Genomic DNA, 21,632 nt, shown 5'->3' with positions numbered 1-21,632 from the left:
AATCCCTGAAAACTGACTGCTGCTGGTGTGTCCCGACCCAGGGTCAGAGGGCCAGGGTGCTTAGAGTTTGGTTTTGTTGAACCCTCCGAACTGACAGACTTCAAACACTTCCATTTGCACGGAAATCAACAGCAACCGGACAGCTAGCAGGGCACGAGGCTCACGCCAGCTCCGTGAGGAAAGGCACCAGATGGTTTGTTATGAAACACATTTTGGTCAGAAAACACATGCGGTTTTTGGTTTCTGAGAGGACAACAAAGCTAGAAAAAAAAGGAGGCGTGAGCTGCGCGACGCACAGGTGAGAAGGCGCTTTGGCGTCAGGTCTGGGTTCTACTCTGGACTCCACCCATTCCACGCTGGGGGCCCCGGTTTTCTCACCCACAGAAAGGCAAGAGTCTCCTTCCCCAAATCCGGTGTGAGGTTTCTCACATCCCCCCAGGAAGCACGGGAGGTGGGGCTCGGGGACACTCACACAGGCACAACAGCAGAGTGAGCACAGCTCGCCCGTGTGGGGGAGAAGGGTGGGGTGGGGGACCCCGATGGAGGGTGGTTGTACAGGGATGATTGCCACTACTGCAGCCAGTCACACTGTTCAGAGCACTGCCGGGACGCCCACCGGGACTTCGGGCCCCTTCCTGCGGAGGGGCGGCTAGAAAGCTCCTTGCTCGCAGCACCATCGAGCAGCCCCCAGGAGCCATACCTACAGTGTGTGCTTTAAAGTGCCAGCGGTATGTCGTCTTTGGTCAGGGGCTGCCTCTCTGCCCCTGAGAGCCTCTGGGGCCGGGGGGCTGAGCCCAGGCCTGCTGGGGCCCCTGCGGCAGATGAGCAGGGAGGATGCAGTCCTCTCCTGAGGCTGCGGGGCCCTCCTGTGCTCAGAGGTGACGGAGCTGAGCATTCAGACTACCTTCAGGGAGGAGCAGGGCCGCCACCAGGGAAATCTGAGTCCTTAGAGAAAAGGGACAGGAAATGCTTTGGTCACCGTCAGGACACCCACAGCAGGGCAGAGCTTGCTCAGAAGGCAGGAGGCCGGTTATAACACTGCACTCGTGCCTGACACAAAACCAGCTTCCGAGATGAACCAGAAGTCACTGAATAAATATCCAAGGCATCCTTCAGTTCTTAGGGAAAGAGTGGAGTTAAAAAAGCTTCTCCTTCTCTTTGCTTGACTGGCTGCAGCTTTGATCTGCGGGCTGACAGTGCCGCCCACCGGAAAAGGGTGGCTGGGGGTCCTGGGGCTGTCCCATCCCAACCGCAGGTGGCTTTGGTCACGTGTCTCGCAAGCCCTGGGTGCTCAGAAGCTGAAGAGGTCCTCCTGCTCAGCACCGCTGCTGTCAGGCTTGTCCCAGTCGACAGGCGAGAGGCACTGGGCGTAATGGATGTCCTGTGCTGTCAGTCCAGTGTCCAGGACCTGAGGGTTCGTCCGAGACTGGGCAAGCCTGGAAGGCAGAGCTGTGTAAGTTGAGGGCCCAGGCAAGGGGCTGGTGGGGGCCTGAGGAGCCAGGGGCCCCCCGGCCAGCAGCAGGGTCAGAAGTGAGGGGGCACAGGTGGGAAAGTGCAGGACACTGGGGCCAAAGAGGGAAGTCCCAGATGTCAGGAGAGGGGGAGTCTACCCTTGTGGTCAAACGGCTCAGAGCACTGGGGGAAGGCAGTGGCATTCCCATCACAGAGAGGCCGGGGCACCCACACCAGCCACAGCTCCATCACAAAATGCTCAAGGATGGGAAAGGGCCGCATGGGCGAGGGCAGTGAGAGGGGCACATGTGGGGGCAGGTGGTGCAACCACGATTAGGCTACTGGCTGTAACTGTGTTCAACCCAGTGCTGTTCAAAAACAAATTTACAAAGGCGGACAACCTAAGGGGAGAACAGGGGAGTTGGGTAAATGATGGCCCATGTCCTTAAAAGAACGTGAGGCCATCCATAAAAGAGGTGCACACAAGGCAGTTTTAATGGCCTGGAGAAATGCTCCTGATATGTCAGAGGCACGTGAAAATCAGGACATTCAAATGCAAGTATGATGAGCTAATGAGAGAGAGAGAGAGAGAGAGAGAGAGAGAGAGAGAGAGACACTCTGTGTGTGTGTGTCTGTGTGTGTCTTTCTGTGTGTGTCTGTGTGTATACGATTAGCATGAATGAAGCCCCAAAGTCTGGGCTGTGGAATTATGGGACGGTATTATTTCCTGTTTAATGCTTTGCTGATTTTCAAAGTTGTTAATAAAAGGCATGTGATACTCAGGTAATCTAGAGAAAGCAAATTAAAGATTTTCTTCAAATGAGGAGGTGGTAGTCAGCCAGAGAAGCAGGAAAATGGCCAAAAGGCCATCTTTGCCTCCATAGAGGAGCTGCATGTGCCACTTCCCATCCCACCCCCAGGGCCAGGGGCTTCCACAGGGCTCTGGGAGGGGGGCTTGGGGAGAAGGGAGAGGGGTGTAAGGGGGCTGCTGAGTGTCACAAGGGAGGAAGGAAGACCTAACTCGGAACCCTGAGCCACCCAAGCCTCTCTTCAGCCCTCGTGGTGGCCTTTCCCAGGCTAAAAGGAGCCATGGCCACAGGGACGGTCCCTGGGAGAAGAGGGGAAAATGCCAACACCTCAGGCCAGATGAAAATACCTCCTTGCTGTGCCCGACACTCCTCTATACAATGCTTCATGGGCTTAAGTGAGCACTGCCGTCTCCCTGTCCCTTTCCAGAAATGAAATGTAAAATCTCTGGAGGGAACAAAGCCTGCAAAACAGCTAATTTTTGAAGGTTACAACAGGCGTAGGAAGAGAAAATCAGCCTGAGCTACAGCAGGGTGTTAAGTTTGGCTCAGACGATAGTAAAGCGAGCACTAGCACAGTTTCTGACTTAATAGCACAGCTTTCTAGCAGACCTGGCCAAACCCAGAGAGTGAGCTCCCCCACCTCTGGAGGTATTCAAGTTGAGATTTTTACTCTGGAGGAGGTCAGTGTTCATGTTCTTAGACATGGCAAAGGGCCCAGAGATCACCCCACAAATGCTAGGCCTCCTTCCCCAGCATAAGGGGCCCAGTCAATGTTACCTTGAAAATGCTTCATCCAGGTCATCATCCAGCTCCTTGGGGAAAACAAAGCAGAAGATATGAACCCTAGGTGGGGGAGTTCGTGCTCATAGGTGGGATTTGCCCCAGCCCTGGGTAAGCTACAGGGACTCCAGACACAGCACAGGAGTCTGGTGGGTGCCTGCAGGAACAAACCCAGGCAAGCCTGCCGCCTTGCTACTGCCACCAACCAGCATCTCAGCCCACGGACCCAAACCTGGAGTATAGAATAGGAGAAAGGGCACCGGGCCGCCTAGAGAACTGGGTGGGTTCAAATCCCAGCTCTGTCACTACTTGAGTGACCCCTTGGGCAAGTCACTACTCGTCTTTGAGACTCAGCTTTTCCCTCCATAAAATGAGGGGGTCAGACCAAACACTGCTCTGGCTTTCAGATTCTCAGAGGAAGAGGGTGGGGAAGGTTTTCTTGCTTGTCATCAACTGCCAGAAGCCCAGCCCAAATTCCAAGCTCAAGGGGTAACTGCCTAGGTGGGAAGACAATGGGTGAGGCCCCTCCGGTCCCTCTGAGAGCATGGGCAGGCGCCAAGGGTGGTTCCAGACAGCACAGGACAGGCTCAGAGCGTCTGCTCGGTGGACACTGGGTGGCCCCCAATAGGCAGCAGGATTTAACAGCTTTTCATATCCCTCAATGTGCGAGATTTTTTAAATTGAAGGGAAATGTGTGATTCTGCAACGGACCCTGGGCCAGAAAAAGGATGTTGTGGGGACAAGTGGAGAAACGTGCATACGGCCAACAGATTATATAATAATGTCGTATCAATGTTAATGTAATGATTTGGATGACTGTAATGAGGTTACATAAGATGCTAAGACAGGGAGAATTCGGTGGAAAGACAAACAAAAATTCTTTGTACTGTTTTTGTAACTTTTTAAATAAGTCTGAAATTACTTCCAAATGAAAAAATTTTAATTTCAATTTTAAAAACCAGGTTCTTCTGGGAGATCCTGCAGACAGAGGTCAGCATCCTCACTGAAGGGATGAAAGAGCTGAGACACACAGAGGTCAGGGGGCTGGTCCTAAATCACAGAGCAAGTCAGGGGCCAACTGCTGACCGCCGTGTCTCAGACTCCTCGTTCACAGGGCTGAGGGGGGCGGAGAGTCAAGAGCAACTCTGCCCACACAGAGAACAAGGGAGCCTTTGGCTCGTCCTTCGGTGGGCCGAGCTGTGGCTGCTTAGCCCAAGAGGTCGGGCATTGTGAGGAGACATCTGTGCTGGGAGCCAAGCCTGTTGGGGACACAGTGCTGGGTTCAAAGGGGACATTGTTCATCCCTGACCCTGGGCCTCGATGCTGCTGGGCTGGGTCTGGCCTGCCCAAATGTCTGTAAGTCACGGTGCCAGGCCCTGGACCACCCTTAGGCCTCCCCCAGGGATCAGGCTGAGGCTCACTGGGTCCCTGCGGGGGGGCGCCAGGCCATAAGAACACTCACCCAGACAACACTGCTGTTGTTCAAGGCTGGAGGCCTCGATGCCTCGTCCACATTAGTGGTATTAGCGCTGACCGTGGAGAGCGGGGCCTTGGTCATCTCGTCCAAGTCCAGCAGGTTCCCAGTGGCGACTACTATGAGGGGTCCAGTCAGATCTGTCAGTGGGAGAAGAGCCACCTGCCTCCTGGCCTCATCTCCTAGCCCATCCAGTAGTCTCCTGGGCTGCCTTGCTCCCAACTCCCTCCTTGGGCATGGCCTTTCCCAGGCCTATCACCCAGAGCTCCATCTTGGCACCTCCCAAAGCAGCTGGACACCTGCCCACAACATAAGAACCTCCCCCAAACTAATGGTTTAGGCTACAGCTTTTATATTCATAACAGGTGTTAAATTTTTAAAGAAATCCCACAACAGGATATAAAATATATACAGAGGGATATATATGTATATTCATATTTTTGCATAGGGACATATCTGGAAGAACATGTACCTTGAGTAACTTTTCCCCTTTATCTACATGTGCTAATTTATCTATAATGACCATGTCTTATTTATTTAAGAAAATAATAAAAAACCAAGAGTCTGCTACCGCCCAGGAGGAAGGGAGAGGGGCCCCTGGATGAAGGGGAGACCCCATGTCATGCAGCTGATTCCAGCTCCCCCACCAAGACTCACGGTTCTTCAATGAGGGGGTGCTGTCACAGCGGCCACCACCCAGGACGTCCCCTCCTTCTTGGCTGGCTTTCTCCCTCTTCTCCTTCTCTGTGGGAGCAAGGCACAGTGCTGCAGAGCCGCTGTCTCCAGCAACAGCCAGGCAGGGAGCAGGCTGTGGACAACCTCAGAGGGCAGGTTTAGGTCTCCAGCAGGGAGGAAAGAAACTTTGCAGATTTTAATTAATCCCCACAAGCACCTCTGGGGGAGACAGCTGTTCCCAATTCCTCAGATAGGGACGTAAGACTCAGAGAAGTGAAGGAACCTGTCCAAAGTCACGAAGCAGGTAGGTGATGGGGGGCGGGGGGTCAGTCCAGGTCTTTACCATCCCCTCCCCTCCCCACTCCACACTACTCTGCCAGCCTTCTTCAATGCTCTCTCTACACCCCCACCCATTCATGATGTCTGCGAACAAGACTCACCTTCCTTGGACACCTGCCAAAACTCAAAGGCAACTTTGAAGGCCTGAGCTACTGTGAGGGTGACAGCCTGGGCCTGAAAAACAGGAAGTGGGGTCAGGGGAGGGGTGCAGTATTAGGCGGGTAACAGCAGGTCTGAACCGGAGCCTGGCCAGGCCCACCCTGGCTCCATTCCAAGACGCTAGAATGCCTGATTGATGGAGGCAGAGTCCTGACCCCTCCCAGGTCACAAAGCAGCTGGGGTTACAATGAGGCTACACCTTCTCCAGACAGTTGGGGCCCCATCTTCACCACCTGTACCCTAGCCAAGGTTCCCACCCTCATTTCAGCCCCAACCTTGGCAATTGCTTTTTCCCTTCCTTGTCGGCTTCTCTAAATTCAATTAACTGTGAGGCTTACTTCCTCTGAGAAGCTCTCCTTAATTACTTGAGGACTTCACACTACTTCACACAGTTGTTTAACCCCTGGAATTAAAGAACAGAAAAGCCAGACTTGGAAAGGGTCTGACCACCGTCTGACTGAACCACAGCTGCAGAGGCAAAGGTCCGACTGGTTAGTACAGTACTATAAAGGGTCAGAGGGCTTATAAATGAATCCCAGAACGGCAGCTGGAGGCTTATATATTTCCTGGCAGAAGCAAGATGTCAATGAGCACCCACAGCAGGGGACCAAAACCATTCAGTGTCATTATCTGCCTGTAAGGAGGGGCCACACCTTGGCCTTTCACTCTCTGGGAACTCCCATCCACTCTTCAAACCCAACTCAAATATTCACCACCTCCCTCATGTCACCAGCTCACATGCCTGTGTCACCCAATCTGGGTGCTCCCTAAAGGCAAGAATTACCCCTGGTTCCCAGAGCCCTCCAGAGGTGCAACACGCTGGCCAAACTGCATTTGCCCAAGAGGTAGGCACCCTGAGGCCTCACACTCCACCCAGGACCTACCTCCATCCCATTCATTTCAACTCCTTCCTCTCTGATTCTGGTTAACCAGCTCAATTCTCGGACTGGAAGTCCTAGAGCTCAGAGCTTACAGCTGAAAGCCCAGGCCTAGCGGAGAAGGCACCAGACCCTTTCAAGTGCACAAGTTCAGGCTTAACCAGCCTCTGCCCCACTCCCTTCCTCTCTGCCAGACAATTTAATTTAACTGGGAAATGAATCCGTGGCTACTGCCTTTAACTTTTTTTTTTTAATTTAAAATCCCTAAACAAGCTGACTGATCCATGCCAATTAAACTTCACGAAGTATGAAATCTCATTTGAATGTCTCCATCATTTACATTTTTGATGGAAGTACAGGCACTTTATGGCAAAACTTAAATATGGTAATTAAGTATGAAACTCTTCACAGCTGTTTACAATTTAAGCTGTCACGTCTGAATCAAGTTTAATAGACCCAGTTACCATTGAGAATTGCCCATGAACTAAAAATATGGACTAATTACAAGCCCAAGTCAGACCACTATACACCCAAGCAAGGGCTGGTCACCCAATGTGGCAGGGAGATGGGAATACCATTATTTTTGCCTCCAGGAACTCTGTGGGCACAAGCCTAATACCGTGTTTCCCCGAAAAATAAGACACCCTCCGAAAATAAGACCTAGTGCTTAGAAATACAAAGCCTCCTCTGAAAATAAGACCTAGCGCGTCTTTAGGAGCAAAAATTAATATAAGACACTGTCATGTTTTCAGGGAAACATGGTAGTGTTTTTGCATAAATCTGCTTGTTCATTTGCATACATTCCTGCCCTTTCACCCCGAAGTCCCAGGCTGCAAGTTAAACTAAATATAGCCCAGCATTCAGAGGTGTGCAGGTGGCTGCAAGCCCAGGCTGGGCAGGGACCGGGAAGGGGTTGGGCCCTGCCTTCTGGAGCAGCTGCAGGAATTTGGGCAGCATCACAGGAAAGGACTGCCTCAGCCTGCCCACAGGTAGTGGGGAGAGGAGAGGAGAAGAGGGGGGGAGTCTTCCTTGATTCTACAGGATGGGTGTCTATTCCTCTGAGTGCCTCTGGCCTATGGGTCTATCTTATTACCCTGATCAGGTTCTGCTCCGCCCGGTTTTTCATGTCTCTGTCTCGTTCCCAGTTAGTTAGTTCCTCAATGGGGCCAGGTCTAGTTTAGGGTTAGGACCCCAGGATCCCAGATTCTAGCCCAGTACTCAGACCAAGTTCCTTATCACCCTGCTGCCCCAGAAGCATAAATCTTTGCACAAAAAGATTACTTGAGAAATGCCAATGGCCATGTGACGGAGAACAGCTCGACCCCACCCTGCCCAGGGCAGGATTAAGGGTATCATTTTACTCACTACCAGTCCACCTGGGCTCCCTGTTAATGCCAGCAACTCCACCTTCACTTCAGAGCCCAGAGGCTGAAGTGCTTACTGAGGCTTCCCAGTTTGGAAGATGAAAATGTTGCTTTGTAGAGAAATGTATCCTGGCCGTGCCCAGCAGGGGCCACTGGGGAAGGAAGGCCCAGTGGTTGTACTGTCTTGAGTTGAGCTGAACTGGGGGGCAACCTACAAAGGAACCCCTTGCCCCCCACACCCTGGATAGGATGGGTCATAAGCATCTTGCTCATTCAGGCATTCAGGCAAGAAAAGGGAGGGCCGTAGACTGTGGGCCCCAGGCCAAAAGGAGTGAGGACTAAGTCAACATCCAAATTCAAGGCTCTCCTGAGGATGACTCTACCTTACCATCCTCCCAGGCTCCTGTGACATCTGAGTCCTCAACTACCATTCACTCCACCGAATTTTGCACCTCTATGTCTTTGCACTTGCTAATCCCTGTGCTGGAGGGCACGCCCCCTCTCACCACCCCCATCCTCTTGCCCGGCAAACTCCTACCTATACGCATCCTTCAAAGCCCAATTCAATACACTTCCAGTGAGACTTAGTAACTACCATGCTAGAACCAAGACCCCTGAGTGCCAGTTACTGAATCCAGCCTCTTCTCCCCCACCACCTTGTTCATTTCTCCATGGCTGATTCCCTGGGTCCAGTGCCTGACACAGGGCTTAGCCCAGGACAGACAGCAGCAAACATCTGTGGGAGCTCCTGCCAGAAGGTGGGTTGCAAACCCTGAGGCATCATTTCACCTGCTGCTTCCTCCTCAGAAACGTCCACGAAGCCCCAAGAATCTCGGGATTTCCATCATGGCCAGGCCACTGGGCCATCAACACACTGCCAGCGTGGGCTCGGCTGAGGCCTTAGGAACACATCCTTGCATCAGATGGTCCTTTTTACACCACCCAGGGCTGGGCTACCTTGTCAAGGGGCTTCCCCACGGCTCCCTGAAGGTGGGAGGCCAGGTGGGAGAGGGCAGAGAAGAAGGACAAGCTGTGATCCCTGACACAGAGGAAAACCTGCTAAGGTGAGCTTTTGGGCCTAAATGTCCAGCAGGAGCCCTTCCATCTGCCCAAACGGGACTCTGCTGCCAGCGTGAAGCAATGGCCGGGTTGTTTTCCTCAGTAACTGCCCTCTTGGCCGGGGGCAGGCTGATTCTGATCAGACCCTGTCTAAAGTCCTCTGGACTGGACCAGGCCTCCCTTCACCACTGGGCCAGCATCGTTTTCTTACACCCCGCAACCTCCCTTTCCCAGAAGAAGCCTCGGCATCTTGGGAGCCCCCCTTCACCCCCTCCTCTGCAGCAATGGCTGTGGCCAGCTGCCCTGCCCAGTGCCTGCTCTGGCCAGTGGGGAGAAAAAGACAAACAATGGGGACATAATGAGCTTGTATTTTTAAGTCTGTGTGGCCTCTTAAGAAACAAAGCCAGGAGCCCACTATCATTGGAGAAGCCACCACAACTCAGGGACATGGGGCATCATGAGGCACCGGGTAAGTGGCCAGTGACACTGAGTCTGCAGGAAAGAAAAAAGGTGCACAAAAGAAACTGGGGCCCTTCAGAACAATCCTGGAGGTCACTGGGGTGACTTCCTCATTCTGACAGGCAAGCAGCCCAGAGAAGGGCAGGGTCTTATCCACGGTCACACAGGAAGTATAACAGCTAGGATGAGACCCCTCATCTGTCTCCTCCTGTAGTGCCCCAAGAGATTTCTGCAGGCTGAATTGTGCGCCCAAAAATGTCCACATCCTAATTCCTGGAACTTGTGAACATTACATCACATGGCAAAAGGGTCTTTGCAGACGTGATTATGTTAAGGATCCTGGGATGAGGAATTATCCTGGATTACCCAGGGGCCCAATTACAAAGGGCCTTATGAGAGGGAGGCAGGGTTCAGAAAGTCAGAAATAGCAATGTGACGGGAGAAACAGAGAGACTGGCAGATGCTACACTGCTGACTCTGAGGCTAGAGAAGGGCATGAACCAAGGAATGCGGTGGCCTCTAAAACTAAAAAGGCAAGAAAATGTATCTCCCCTGGAACTTTCAGAAGAAAACAACCCTGCCAACCCATTTCAGACCTCTGACCTCCAAAAGCATACGAGCATAAATTTGTGTTCTTTCAAACACTAAGTTTGTGGTGCCCCAGCTGGTGTGGCTCAGTCGGTTGGAGTGTCATCCCGTAGACCGAAAGATCGTGGGTTCAATTCCCAGTTAGGGCACATACCCAGGTTGCGGGATCAATCCCCGGTTGGGGCATGTACAAGAAGGCAACCATTAAATATTTCTCTCACATGGATGTTTATCTCTCTCTCTCCCCATCTCCCTCCCTTCCTCTCTCTCTGAAAACAATAAAATGTCCTCAGGTGAGGTCAACAAAATAAAATAAAATAAGCACCAAGTTTGTGGTAGTTTCTTACAGCAGCAATAGGAAACCTATCTAAAACGTGTCTGATGGGTCTAGCAGGAAGTCTGGTGGTCCATTCCAAACTATGATGGATCTTGTCTCCTTGACTCCCACTACCATAGGGCACGAGTACTGGGGTTCTGGGGTCTGCACACAGAGGTTAACAGAGGCCAATACTAAAATCAATAAATGTCTAGAATGTCTTTCCAAGGCCTTGAAAACAAAGGAGGTTTCCAACACTCACTCCAGCTGCCTGCCCCAAAGTTCAGGACAAATGCCCAGAGTCCACCAAGATTCCCACTGGTCCTAGCTAGATGCGGCCAGGGGTGGCCTGGATATGGGGCCAGGAATCCCTGGATCCTTACAGTAATACAGGGAGGAGGAAAAATGGGTTTAAACCCTCACTTTGCCTGACTAGCTGTGTCATCTTCGGCAAGACAGCTGACCTCTACGAGTCTGTTTTCTCATTAAAAATAAAAATGACAACAATGAAGACAGCAACTGCTCGCACCTCACCGCACTGTTGTATTAAATAAGACACCTTAAACCCTACCACTGAAACACGCACATAATAGATACTGAAAAGTGGCCGTTTCCCTCCCTGCTCTGGCTACAGGAAACCAGTCCTCCCACTCTTGCTTTCGCCTTTCACCCTGGGCCCTTCTGATCAGCAATCTCCAAGGACTAATTCCTACAAGACCCTGCACACCCAGACAATATTATTAACAGGAGACACCCCCCCACCCCCAAGTCTCAAATCCAACAAATCATGTTATAGAGAGGAAGGGCACTCACTGGGGACACAGGCTTGTCACTGCTCACAGCCCACTCTGACAGGTGTCTTGGCGCTCTTGGCTCTCACTACCCACTTGGGCTTCCCAGGGATTTCATACTTTCAGTGATGTGCCACCTTGGTCTTGCCTCCCCACCATACAGGGCCCCCAAGGCCAGGTGGCCAAGGCCAGCAGAGCCGGCCCAAGCCCCAGCCCTCCCCGCAGCTGACCACTTTCCGCTTGGTGCAGAGGAAGGCGTGGCACTCGAGGTTCTCGCTGTGCTGGCTCTGGGCGACGTAGGCAAACACTTTGGCGTGCATCTTGTCTGCTGTGCAGTAGGAGATCCTGAAAGGCAAGTGGGAAATGTCACTGGAGCCTGCATGGGGCCTGACAACATCCAGGGCATCCCACAGGGCATCTCCTCTGAGTTCCTGAGAACCTGCTCTCCCACTGCACTGGGGCAAGACTCCGGAGAGCCAGCCTTGGCCTCTGGGCCTGGCATCCTGGGCCATCTACGGGGGAGGCCCCTTGGGGGGCAGGGCTGGGTCTCATACCTAACCGATTAAAGGAGGCAGACGGAAGAAAGTAAAAACTACCAGCAAGAAACTCTAATTTCACACCCCCACCCCCACCCCCCAGTACTGTCTTGTGCTCCAGCTAAGCCACCTGCTCAGAGACAAAGTGATATGGTAGAGGGATGCCTGGCAGACCAGGGCCGCTGGACAGAACTCTGGCATGGGTGTCCTGGTCCCAGCTTAGCCACTACTTCACTGTGAGGCCTTGGGCAATTCCCTCTCTGGACCTCAGATTCTCCATTTGTAATAGGAATCCCTGCTGTCCCTTCCAGCTCCAAAATCCTGCAGCTGACCAGCCAAGGGAGAATGGGAAGAATCGGAGGCTCCAAGGACTGGGATCTGCCTCCTTGTGAACAGAGACCACCTGCCGCCCCCCCCCCCCAACCCTCCAACTGACACCATGTACACTCTGGCCTCAGACTCTGCCTTCAGATATCACCTCATTAGTTCAGTGGCTTCCTGGACACCTGGCCAGATGTCCAGAGCAGAGCTGCTGCATTCACAGTGGAAGGAAAGGACTGTGATTCTGCAGCTCTCTGCCCCAAGCCTGACTCAGCAGCATGTTTGGGGGGTTGGGGAGGGGGGCACGGTTCCCGGTACCGAGCAAGCCTCAGCTGCCTGTTGCAACTAGTCATCATGACAGCAGCAACTGCCATTTAACCAAACACCTGTTGTGAGCCAGGTGCTGTGATCCCTCACTTCCTAATAGCACTGTAAGGCAGGATCTGTTTCCACCCCAATTTCCAGATAAGGAAACTATGGAGGCTCCAAGGTCATTCAGACAAGGAGTGATAGAGCCTGACTTCAGACACGACACCCTACCCACTGCCCCAAGTGGCAGAGTGTATGTGGGTGATGCTGAGCATACCTGTAAATGGACACATTCTCAATGAGCTGGTTGGTGATGCCGTCTGTCAGGATAATCCCCCGTGGAGACACCTTGAGAGTCACCTTCTGCAGCTTCTTCCCACTGGCCTTGGCCTTGGGGCAGACATGAGTCAAAGGAGCCTGCCTGCCTCACTTGAGGCCCAACTTCATGGCTTTATCTAGCTGCTCCAGGCCCCAGACTCCAGGCCCTTGCAAGGCCTCTGCTTAGGTGACTGGAAGACGTGATTTATAAGACAATTAAGCCAACAACTTCTTCTAATAAAAAAAGGGAAAACTGGAGCTCACTGAGCACCTGCTATTTGCCAAGTACTGGACCTCAAGTCATCCTCATAGGCAGCAGGGCTTCTTCCCAGGAAAATGGACCCAGAGAGGTTAAGGGACTTGCCCAAGGACACACAGCTAAGAGGGACCTCGGACTCTGAGCAGCAGGATGACTCCTGGGACTCTCTGCTCCACCCACTGACCCCGCTAGAGCCTGAGCTGAGGGGTCTGAGACCACCAAGGGAGGGGAATTTATAGGGCCCATGTTTACTCAGAGCTGGAGAGGGGAAAATCCAGTCCCTGTTGTGCCAACCTGCCCCTCAGGCTACAGAGCAAGTGGCTGGGTGACAGTAACCTTCCCCGTCCCTTCCCAGCACTACGTCACCAGCCGTTAGGCAGGGGCCTGAGCTGTGGGAGGGGAGGGCGGGAGAGGACACGGCCACAGCTGCTAGAGAGGAGGGCACTGACCAGTTCATCCTGCAAGCCCAGCTGCTCCCCTTTACCAGAGCCACTGGGCCAGGTGCAAGGGGACTCAAGGGCAGGGACAGGTCGGACACATCCAATTGGGATAATGAGCAGGGGACAAGCAGCACCCTGGAAAGAAGCTAGCCCTGGCTCCTGGGTCGCCCCCACCAGGGCTTACCGTGGCCACGATCCTCTTGACAGCAGCGGCTGACATCTCCTCGCCCTTGGGCTGCTCCACCAGTGTCATGCCCAGGTACTTGAGGCTGAAGATCATCCCCTCGAGCAATGTCTCCCGAGTGTCTGTCCAGTTCTCAGGCAGCTCTGGGCAGGAGAAGGACAGGTCCTCAGACCCTGCAGGGTAGGCCCGCCACAGCAACAGCTCTTGCAGCCCCTACTTCCCAGGGAGACCCAGCAAGGGGCTGCGGGGCCCCGCCTTCTACCATTGTTTTTATAGTTAATACAGGGGAAAACAAACATTTCCCAGTAGGTACCATGCACTGTGGTAAGAAGCCTTACATAAAATATTCTCACTAATCCTCATGAGAACCTAGAAGGTAGATACTTCATTACACTCATTTACAAAGACATTGAGGCCCAGGGAGGCAAAATCACATAACCGAGTCCAAAGAGCCAGCAAATACAGGAGCCAAGATTTGAACCTGTATGTTCACGTCCAAAGCCTCAACTCAACTTCAATGCTAACACTTGCTGAGGGCAAAACATACCATTTTCTTACTGAATCTTCAATGCAATCCTGTAAGGTTGATACTATTGCACTTCAGAGATTAGGAAACAGGCTCAGAGAGGCCAAGTCATCAGACAAGGGCCCCATATAATGAGTACAGGGAGCCCAAGAGTAACTCAGATATGGGCCCTCCTCTTAAAGAAACCAAGAACTACCACCGTCATTAGGATAAAACAGAGCTACCAAGTAACAGATGACAATAATCACAAAGCAACAGCTCTTACCATTACCTCTAATACATACAGCTATCTTGCAAGTAGGCATTTTATCCCCATTTGATAGGTAAGAAAACTGAGGCTCAAAGGACCAGTAATATGTCAAATTAGCTGTCTTATCTCTCTAAAGTCCAAAACCTATCCATTAGGCAATATTATCTTCCCATGAGGCGAGCTACCCTAATGTTAGCAAAAGGTCAGAGAGGAGTTCCTACAGCCAGAGGTACTTCCTCCCACAGTTTCTAATTCTTGAGGCTTCTCCTGTTGGTAGGTACCCAGACCAGCACTTTCAACCAGAAATCCATCTAGGCAGGGATGGCAAAGTACGTGCTGCCACGCCTGTCTCCTGTGTCCTGGCAGACACTGCTAATCAACTGTAGCTCTCTATTCCCTCTAATTTACAGGCTTTGGGCTGTTTCTCAGCACAAGGCTCTAGGTAGACAATACTGATGGATCAGGAGTGGCCTTGCTCGTCTCACTGCCCATCACTGCCCTATGGCAAACGTCCCCACTGCCGCCACCGTTTTAGTGTCCCCATTCTCCCATTTCCTCTGGTTCAGCCCTTTCCTGGCCTGTCTCCAAAGCCACTTCCGCTCCCTCCATTCCAAATGGCCAAAGCTTGCCAAGGTCACAGACAACCTCTTTGCTGTCAAAACATTCCCCAGCCCTCCTTGACCTCTGAGATACTCAACATTTTTCTGCATTCCTCCTTCCCTGGCCTGACCCTTTCCCTATCCTATGGCCTCCTGGAAGAGGGCCCTAGTAGACTGGTTGCCACCCATCAGCCTCGTACACCTTCTGCCCAGTGAGGACACTGAAGCCCAGAGAAGAATGGGACTTGTGCGAGGTCACACAAGTAAAGGAACCCCCAGCTCCCAACCCACTATGGACAATTCCTACAATGACTGTTGGGGAGTTACAGGTTCCCCAGTCTCCTCTTCCACAAGAGCCCTCCACGCGCACACACACACACACACGCATGTGCTCACATACAAAAGCTCTAACCATGCAGAGCTTCTTCCTCATAATGTAACATTTACTTCCCCACTTCTGTGCCTTTGCTCAAGCAGTTCCCTCCACCATAAATGCCCTTCCCTCAATTGGTAAGAACTCCTTGCATCCAGCCCCCTCCGGGAAGCTTCTTTGAGGCAGTATGGCCTAATGGTTAAGAGCAAGGGCCTTAACCCTAGAATCCCAGTTCTGACACTGAGTAGACTTGAGCAAGTTCACTACCTTCCTTGAGTCTCAGGTTTCTCATCTATAAAGTGGGGGAAAACAACAGTCCCCGACTTACAGGGCCATTTGAACCTTTGATGAGATAATAAAACATAACATGCTCAGCAGAAGGCCTGGCCCATAGTAATGCCTCCTCTGGGCCTCAACCCTCCCGTCAGCGGACTGCTCCTGGGTTGCTCCAGCCTCTGCTGAGGGTGGATTTCCTTTTCTTCCTCCCACAGTCAAGCAGCTGCCTACCACGTGTCTTCCTCGTGAAGGAGGTCCATTTCTGTCTGCCTCCCCCACAAACTGGTATGGAGAAGGTGCATTCCTGCCCAATGTTGCTCTTCTGGCTGTCCTACTTTTTCCTGGCCCACCTCCCAACTCCTCATCCTCCTAAGACTGGCAGAGATCCTCCTTCTCCTCTAGGGAAGCCAGCCTCTGCTCCTGTACTTCTGGGCATGATTCATCTCTTTGATGAGGTATATGGTCTCTCACGGCCCACGCCTTCTCCAAGAAACCAGCGCCTAGGAGCACTCCATAGAGACAGAGGTAGGATTCACTACCATGCCCGCCCTGCTCAGTGTCCAGCCATGTCACATAGGCTGGAGGCCACAGGCTCCTTCCCAGGAGGAGCCTGGGCTCCAGGAAGAGGTCCCAGAGGCCCCCAGACAAATACAGGCCTTGAGTCCACAGCCGTGTTCCGGTCCAGGTTATTTTTGGCCCTGTGGTGGGCAATGACTAGGCTGTTTTAACTTTGCAATTTTACAGATGACCTGCTCTGAGTTAGCTGGGGACAGACCATATGCCCAGTCTAACTCAAGGCTGCAAACATCTACTATATCCTCATTAACGTCCCCTGCCCAGGAGTCAGAGCTGGGCAGGGTGTCCCTGTGCCTCTTCTGTTGCCCCAGGTGACCTGGCCTGGCTGGTATCTGGAACATCAGAGTTGCAGCCAAACCCATGGGCCAGGGGCAACCTCTGCCTGGGGCCCTGGCTTCCTGCCCCACCCAGAATGGCAGAGAGATGGCCTCAGAACCATCAGAGTGACATTTCAGAGGACGCAAGCTCTGCTGTGACCTGGCATGTGGCTGCTTCTCTAGGCCATGGTCTCCTTATCTGACAAATGGGTTCAGTCCCTCAGGAACATCAACAGAATGAAGTTCAGGATGTGAAAAGTGCTAGGCAAATTTCAGAAGTTGTTAAAATTATCAAGAGAAAATTTAAAAATGACAATAGTAGCAGCTACCACTTCCTAAGTACCTACTTACACTATAAGAGAAAAATGTACTGTCAAGGTCAAAACGATGGGGTCTGGAGATAGGCTGTGGGGTTCAGAGTTCCTCCACCTCCTCGGTCCTCAGTTTCCTCACTTGATGGGGATAATAACTTTATCTACCCCATGAGGCTGTTGTGAGGATGAAATAAGGTAGACTTAGAATCATGCTTGGTATATACCAAGTGCCACTGAAGTGCGAGCTATTGTCATTTCCAAGGTTAAAGGCAAAGAGCTTTCATGTATACACAGCCATTTGCACACTTTATGAGAGGTGTCTAGGAGATATTAGGATTCCTGTTTCACAGGTAAAGAAGTGCAGAGGAGTCTGTCCACAGTTCATAACTGACAGTGCTGGGGGCCTTGAATCCCACAGCCTGTGCCCTTTGCCCACTCCTGCAGCCCACCATGCCTCTTCTTATGGAAGGCAGAGTGAGACCCCAGATAACCCAGCAGGGGCGGGCATCCTGCCCTGCAGGACTGCCTGAAAGAAATGTCGGGCTCACCCTCAGCGGCCAGTCGGTGACCTGATTCCTCCTTCAAGCCAAGTACCCCTCCTCTGCCAGGCCTGTGAGAAGCAGAATCCCAGCCTCCAGGTTCCATGTACTTGTTGTTCCCTCTGGCCGAAATGCTTTTCCCGGATTCCTCCCTGGTATTCATACACATGTTCCAAAGTCACCACCTCTGAGAGGCAGTCCCTGACTTCCTGTACTGCACCTTTATCTCCTTGGTGGATAGTTTCCACGCATGCCACCCAACACACCACTCTCTGCCTGCGGCTCTCTGGCTGCTGAAGACAGCGATGCCTATGCAGACTGTGACATTAGAGCTCCCATCTCCAGCAGCCCTGCACCCACCTATGACGGAACTGTCCCTCAAACAGAGTAACTGCAGAGCACATTCTACATCTCCGCCCAGAGCGCCCACAGGATGGCACTCCAGTCCCCCACAATGGTAAGTGGGTTCACAGTGATCACTTTTGGACTCTCTTCCCTACTCACTTCTAACATTTCCTGGAACCTCTTCCCAAATAAACGACTTGTACTCAGACCTTTGTCTCAGCCTGTTTCTAGAAGAACCCGAATGGAGATACTACCTTACATAAGGAAGCTGTCCCCAACACTTCTTCACCTTGCTTTATCTTTCTTCATAGAATCAACCATGACATACTGCTCTTTTGCACCCCAGTCAGCCTGCCTCCTCCACCAGAGGGCAAACACGACTGGAAAGGAGACCAACTCGTTCACCAGACTCTCCAGTGCCTCTACCAATGTCTGGTACACAGTCAGTGCTCAATAAATACTATGGTTTGAGTGTTTATTTCTCTTATTCTAAATGTTAAAAATAAGTATGAACAGATCCTCTGCCCCCCACTACGAACTAGCCTGACTGAACCTGTCTCTCGTCTCTTTAGCTGCTTTCCCGAAGTTCTCTGACAGGCTGACGCAACCCCCGAAGGAGCCTGAGGGTCACAGGGACCCTCCTGGGGAAAGGGTACTGAGGGGCCAGGGTGAGTCACTGTTCCAGATAGCTGGAAGAAAGAAAAACCCCTGGCCAGGGACTGAGATAAAATTTTTATGGTTCCCAAAATGATGGTGGGGGGGAACCACATGTGGGAGAGGGAGAAAATCCTCCTTTGAAGTCAGGACTAAGTGGGAGACAGGAGGTCATGAGGCTCAGTGCAAAGAAGCCTGCAGTCCCGAATCTGCAGTGTGACCTCAGGCAACCTGCCTCCCTTCTCTGGGCTTCAGTTTCTCCACAAATAAAACAACGATCATGCTAATCCCAGCTGAGGACCTTGAGGGGCGAGGGACAGGTCAAAGCTGACGAAAGTATCAAGTCTACCCTTAACTCCACTGGCTTCAGTTTCACCCCAGACAACCCAGCCCTCAGGATCTGAGCCCAAGGCCTGACTGGGACACCACCCCAGGCCAGGCTGCCCCTACATCCCACCCCAGACCCACCCCACAGCTTCCTTCTCTATCTGGTGGCTGCCAGCCCAACCTGGGATGGGGCCTGTGCAGCCCTTCCCGTGGCCAGTCCGTGAGGCACAGTGAAAAGACATCAGGGCCGGGGACTTGGAACGCTGCCTCCCAGAAGCTGTGTGGGAAGCTCTGTGTCAGGGTCAGTGGCTCCTCCTCCCTGAGCCTCTGTTCCTGCATCTCTCAGACGGATCTAATAAGAATCCTTGCTGTCTGTTCCCTCACAGGAGCAAGTGAAAGTACAGAAATAAAAATACTGTGTAAAACATTTAATGACAAGAGCAGTAGCTATCATTTATCAAAATCTTTCCCTATGCCAGGCAAAACACAATTTCATGTAACCCCCTCCAAAAAAATCTGAGCTGGGTATTCCTGTTATTTACATTTTACATGAGGAAACTGAGACTTAATAATGAGGGACAGGAGGGGGCTTGACCCAGATCATTCTGGGTCCAGAAAGCTCTGGGATTACTGGGGGTCTGCAGGAAAGAGGGGCTCTCCTCTCCTTTCTTCTGCAGGTATAGGCAGGCTCAGAGACACCCCCCAGAACACAGTCCACCACAGTAACAGTCACGTGGAGTGTAACAGGTGGGGGAAGGGAAGTGGGGAGAAGGAAACCACCAATTAGATGCCAGAAGAAAGCAAGGTTACTGATAACCTCAACATGCCTGTCAGGTAAGAATTTTTATCCCGTCCTGGCCGGGTGGCTCAATTGGTTAAAGCATCATCCCGTACATCAAAAGGCTGCACGCACGTTCAGTTCCCAATCAGGGCACACACCTAGGCTGCGGGTTCAATCCCTGGCTGCGGTGAATACAGGATCAATGTTTCTTTCTCTCCCCCTTCCTCTCTCTCTAAAAAAATCAATAAACATATCCTCAGGTGAGGATTTTTTTTTAAAAATTTTATCCCTGTTTTACAGATGAAAAATCTGAGGATCAGAAAGGACCAGTGACTTGTCCAAGATCAGAGCAGGCTGGAGAAACTCTTTTCTCCCATCCAAGAATTCAAGTTCCCCAGATTGAGAGGTGCTTCTAAGTAAGTTTCCTTCACTTGCCCAACACCCTCTCCCTCCCTCATCCCAGGAGAAAAGCCAGGGCTTCCCCACTGGAACAGTTCATTATTCTCAGAAGTCCTGGTCAAATCCCACAAATATTTAAGGGAGCTATTCTGGGAGTTATCAAGTGTGGGAGATGGCGCATGCCTGGCCTGGCCGGGCCCTAACGGGTCACGACCCCACCCCCACCCCCAGGCACCAGCCTATGTTCCGGGTGCCAGTCTGGGTTTAGGAGGCGGCCACAGCTGGAACAGCAGAGCTCAGGAGGAGGGGCAGGGCGGGCTCTCCAGGCCAGACACGCTGGCACTCGCGGGCAGAGGGAACTCCGGCTCCCCTGGCTGAGCCCTGGAACGCATTAGGAAGGGGGTGGGGTGTGATGCGTCAGTGGTTTCCTGGTGCAGGGGAGACGCCAGGGTTCAGGTGGTTGGCAGCGGCGTGGGAGTGTGTGCACAGTCCTGGCTTTGGCCCCACATGTGCCAGGAAGGCCTATGTGACTCCAGGCAAGCCACCCCGTTGGTCCTCAGACTGGGTTTCTCAGGCCTCCGGGGAAGGTGCCAGGTGACCGGTTCCCTTAGAGTAACTCGAGACGGGGAGGGGAGGGAGGCCGGATGAGGCCCCTCCCAGCCGCCCAGACGCCCTGGGGAGAGGTGGTGTCGAGTCTGTTATTTGCCTGGGCGCCCAGGGACCTCGGAAGCCCGAGGGGGTAGGTGCGAGAGAAAACAGGTTTCACAAATATCCAGGAGGCCGGCCTCCACACCTGCACTCAACTAGAGGAGGGGACGCAGGGATCTAAACGCCTGGGTGTGTGGTGTCTTCTGAGACCCTAGGCTAACCTCGACCCAACTTCCAGTAGGTACCTGCGAACTCAGGCTCACACCTGAGACAGTTTCTGGGTGCCTGGGAGTCAAGAGGGTCTTCTGGGGGTTGGCTAGGTGGAGGCGGCAACTAATGCCGCTAATGTCGCGGTTGGGGCGCAGGGGTGAGGGCATGGGGGCAGATTCCCAAGCGGCTGCGCCCCCTCCCCCGCCCCCTCCCCACTGAACCGACGCGGAGCTCCTCCTGCCTACCCTCGCGGAGCAAAGGCGGCGAGCTGGGGAGGTGCCGGGGGGCCAAGTCTCTTCTGCTGACCTGCAACCCCTTTCCCACTGCCGCCTGCACCAGGGGGCCCCGAAGTCCGGTCTCTTCCCCCCGCTTCTGTCCCTTCTGCCCAGCTGCACGGAGCAGGCACGGGAGGGGAGGTAACAACTTGACCCCGGGCAACCCCTAACCCCTCAGGGAGCGGGTCAGGCCCCGCCTCTCCCGCCGGGCGCCCGCGAGAGGCCGATCCGCGCAGCCCGACCCCCGCCCGTCCCCGGCGGACGCGCACACACTCACTCCGGTGCCGGCCGCCGCGCCCCCAGCTCTGCTTGGCGAGGCTGGGGCTTCGGATCAGTGCCCTCCCTGCGGACTTCAGCGCGTCCATGGCAGCTCTGGCCGCCGCTGTTGCCGCCGCCAAAACTCCGTCAGGGAAAACTTTCCGCCGCGGCCGGGCGGCGCGTGGGCTCCGCGCTCCTCCCCTCCCAGCGCGAGCTCCGCGCCGACGTCCGACGGGGCGGGGCGAGGGCCGAGGCCGGACCCGCCCAGGACCCCGCCCCCGACGGACGGCCCCGCCCCGCCCCGCGCGGCCCCTACCTTTGCTCCCCGAGGCTGTCCAGACAAAGGGCATCCCTAAAGTAGGGAGCCGAAAGCCGTAGAAGACCCCCTCTTTCCCTCCTTCTCCTCATTGGAGTCAGAAGGTCCGGTAGCCGCCTCCCCTGCCGCGGGGGCACTG

General features: G+C 53.3%; 1 protein-coding gene across 3 annotated transcripts; it reads right to left on the bottom strand.

Moving 5' to 3' along the window:
- Positions 1–519: 519 nt before the first annotated feature.
- On the bottom strand, positions 520–21,388 carry LDLRAP1 (low density lipoprotein receptor adaptor protein 1). 3 transcript variants are annotated; one of them, XM_090268817.1, is made up of 9 exons: positions 21,197–21,388; positions 13,511–13,653; positions 12,587–12,699; positions 11,374–11,488; positions 5,631–5,703; positions 5,173–5,259; positions 4,504–4,655; positions 3,039–3,073; positions 520–1,436 (listed from the first exon to the last, which is right to left on the bottom strand). In XM_090268817.1, the coding sequence occupies exons 1-9, from the start codon at positions 21,282–21,284 to the stop codon at positions 1,292–1,294; spliced, it is 951 nt and encodes a 316-aa protein (XP_090124943.1). In that variant the 5' UTR covers positions 21,285–21,388; the 3' UTR covers positions 520–1,291. The 3 variants fall into 3 exon arrangements, with proteins under 3 accessions (XP_090124943.1, XP_090124944.1, XP_090124945.1); XM_090268818.1 differs by having other exon boundaries at positions 3,039–3,070; XM_090268819.1 differs by having other exon boundaries at positions 4,504–4,634.
- Positions 21,389–21,632: the final 244 nt, after the last annotated feature.

Source organism: Furipterus horrens, unplaced genomic scaffold (genome assembly GCF_987537825.1).
Source record: "Furipterus horrens unplaced genomic scaffold, mFurHor1.1.pri manual_scaffold_3, whole genome shotgun sequence".
Lineage (NCBI taxonomy): Eukaryota > Metazoa > Chordata > Mammalia > Chiroptera > Furipteridae > Furipterus > Furipterus horrens.
The sequence above is the reverse complement of the archived record's forward strand: the minus strand, read 5'-3'. Positions and strand labels throughout refer to the sequence as shown.

Coding starts and splice junctions, on each gene's coding strand:
- LDLRAP1 (XM_090268817.1), bottom strand. CDS start 21,284: ATGGACGCGCTGAAGTCCGCAGGGAGGGCACTGATCCGAAGCCCCAGC. Junction 5,704..11,373: donor TCTGCACCAAGCGGAAAGTG/GTCAGCTGCGGG, acceptor CCTGTTTTTCAG/GCCCAGGCTGTCACCCTCAC. Junction 4,656..5,172: donor CACCCCCTCATTGAAGAACC/GTGAGTCTTGGT, acceptor TCCCACTGACAG/ATCTGACTGGACCCCTCATA.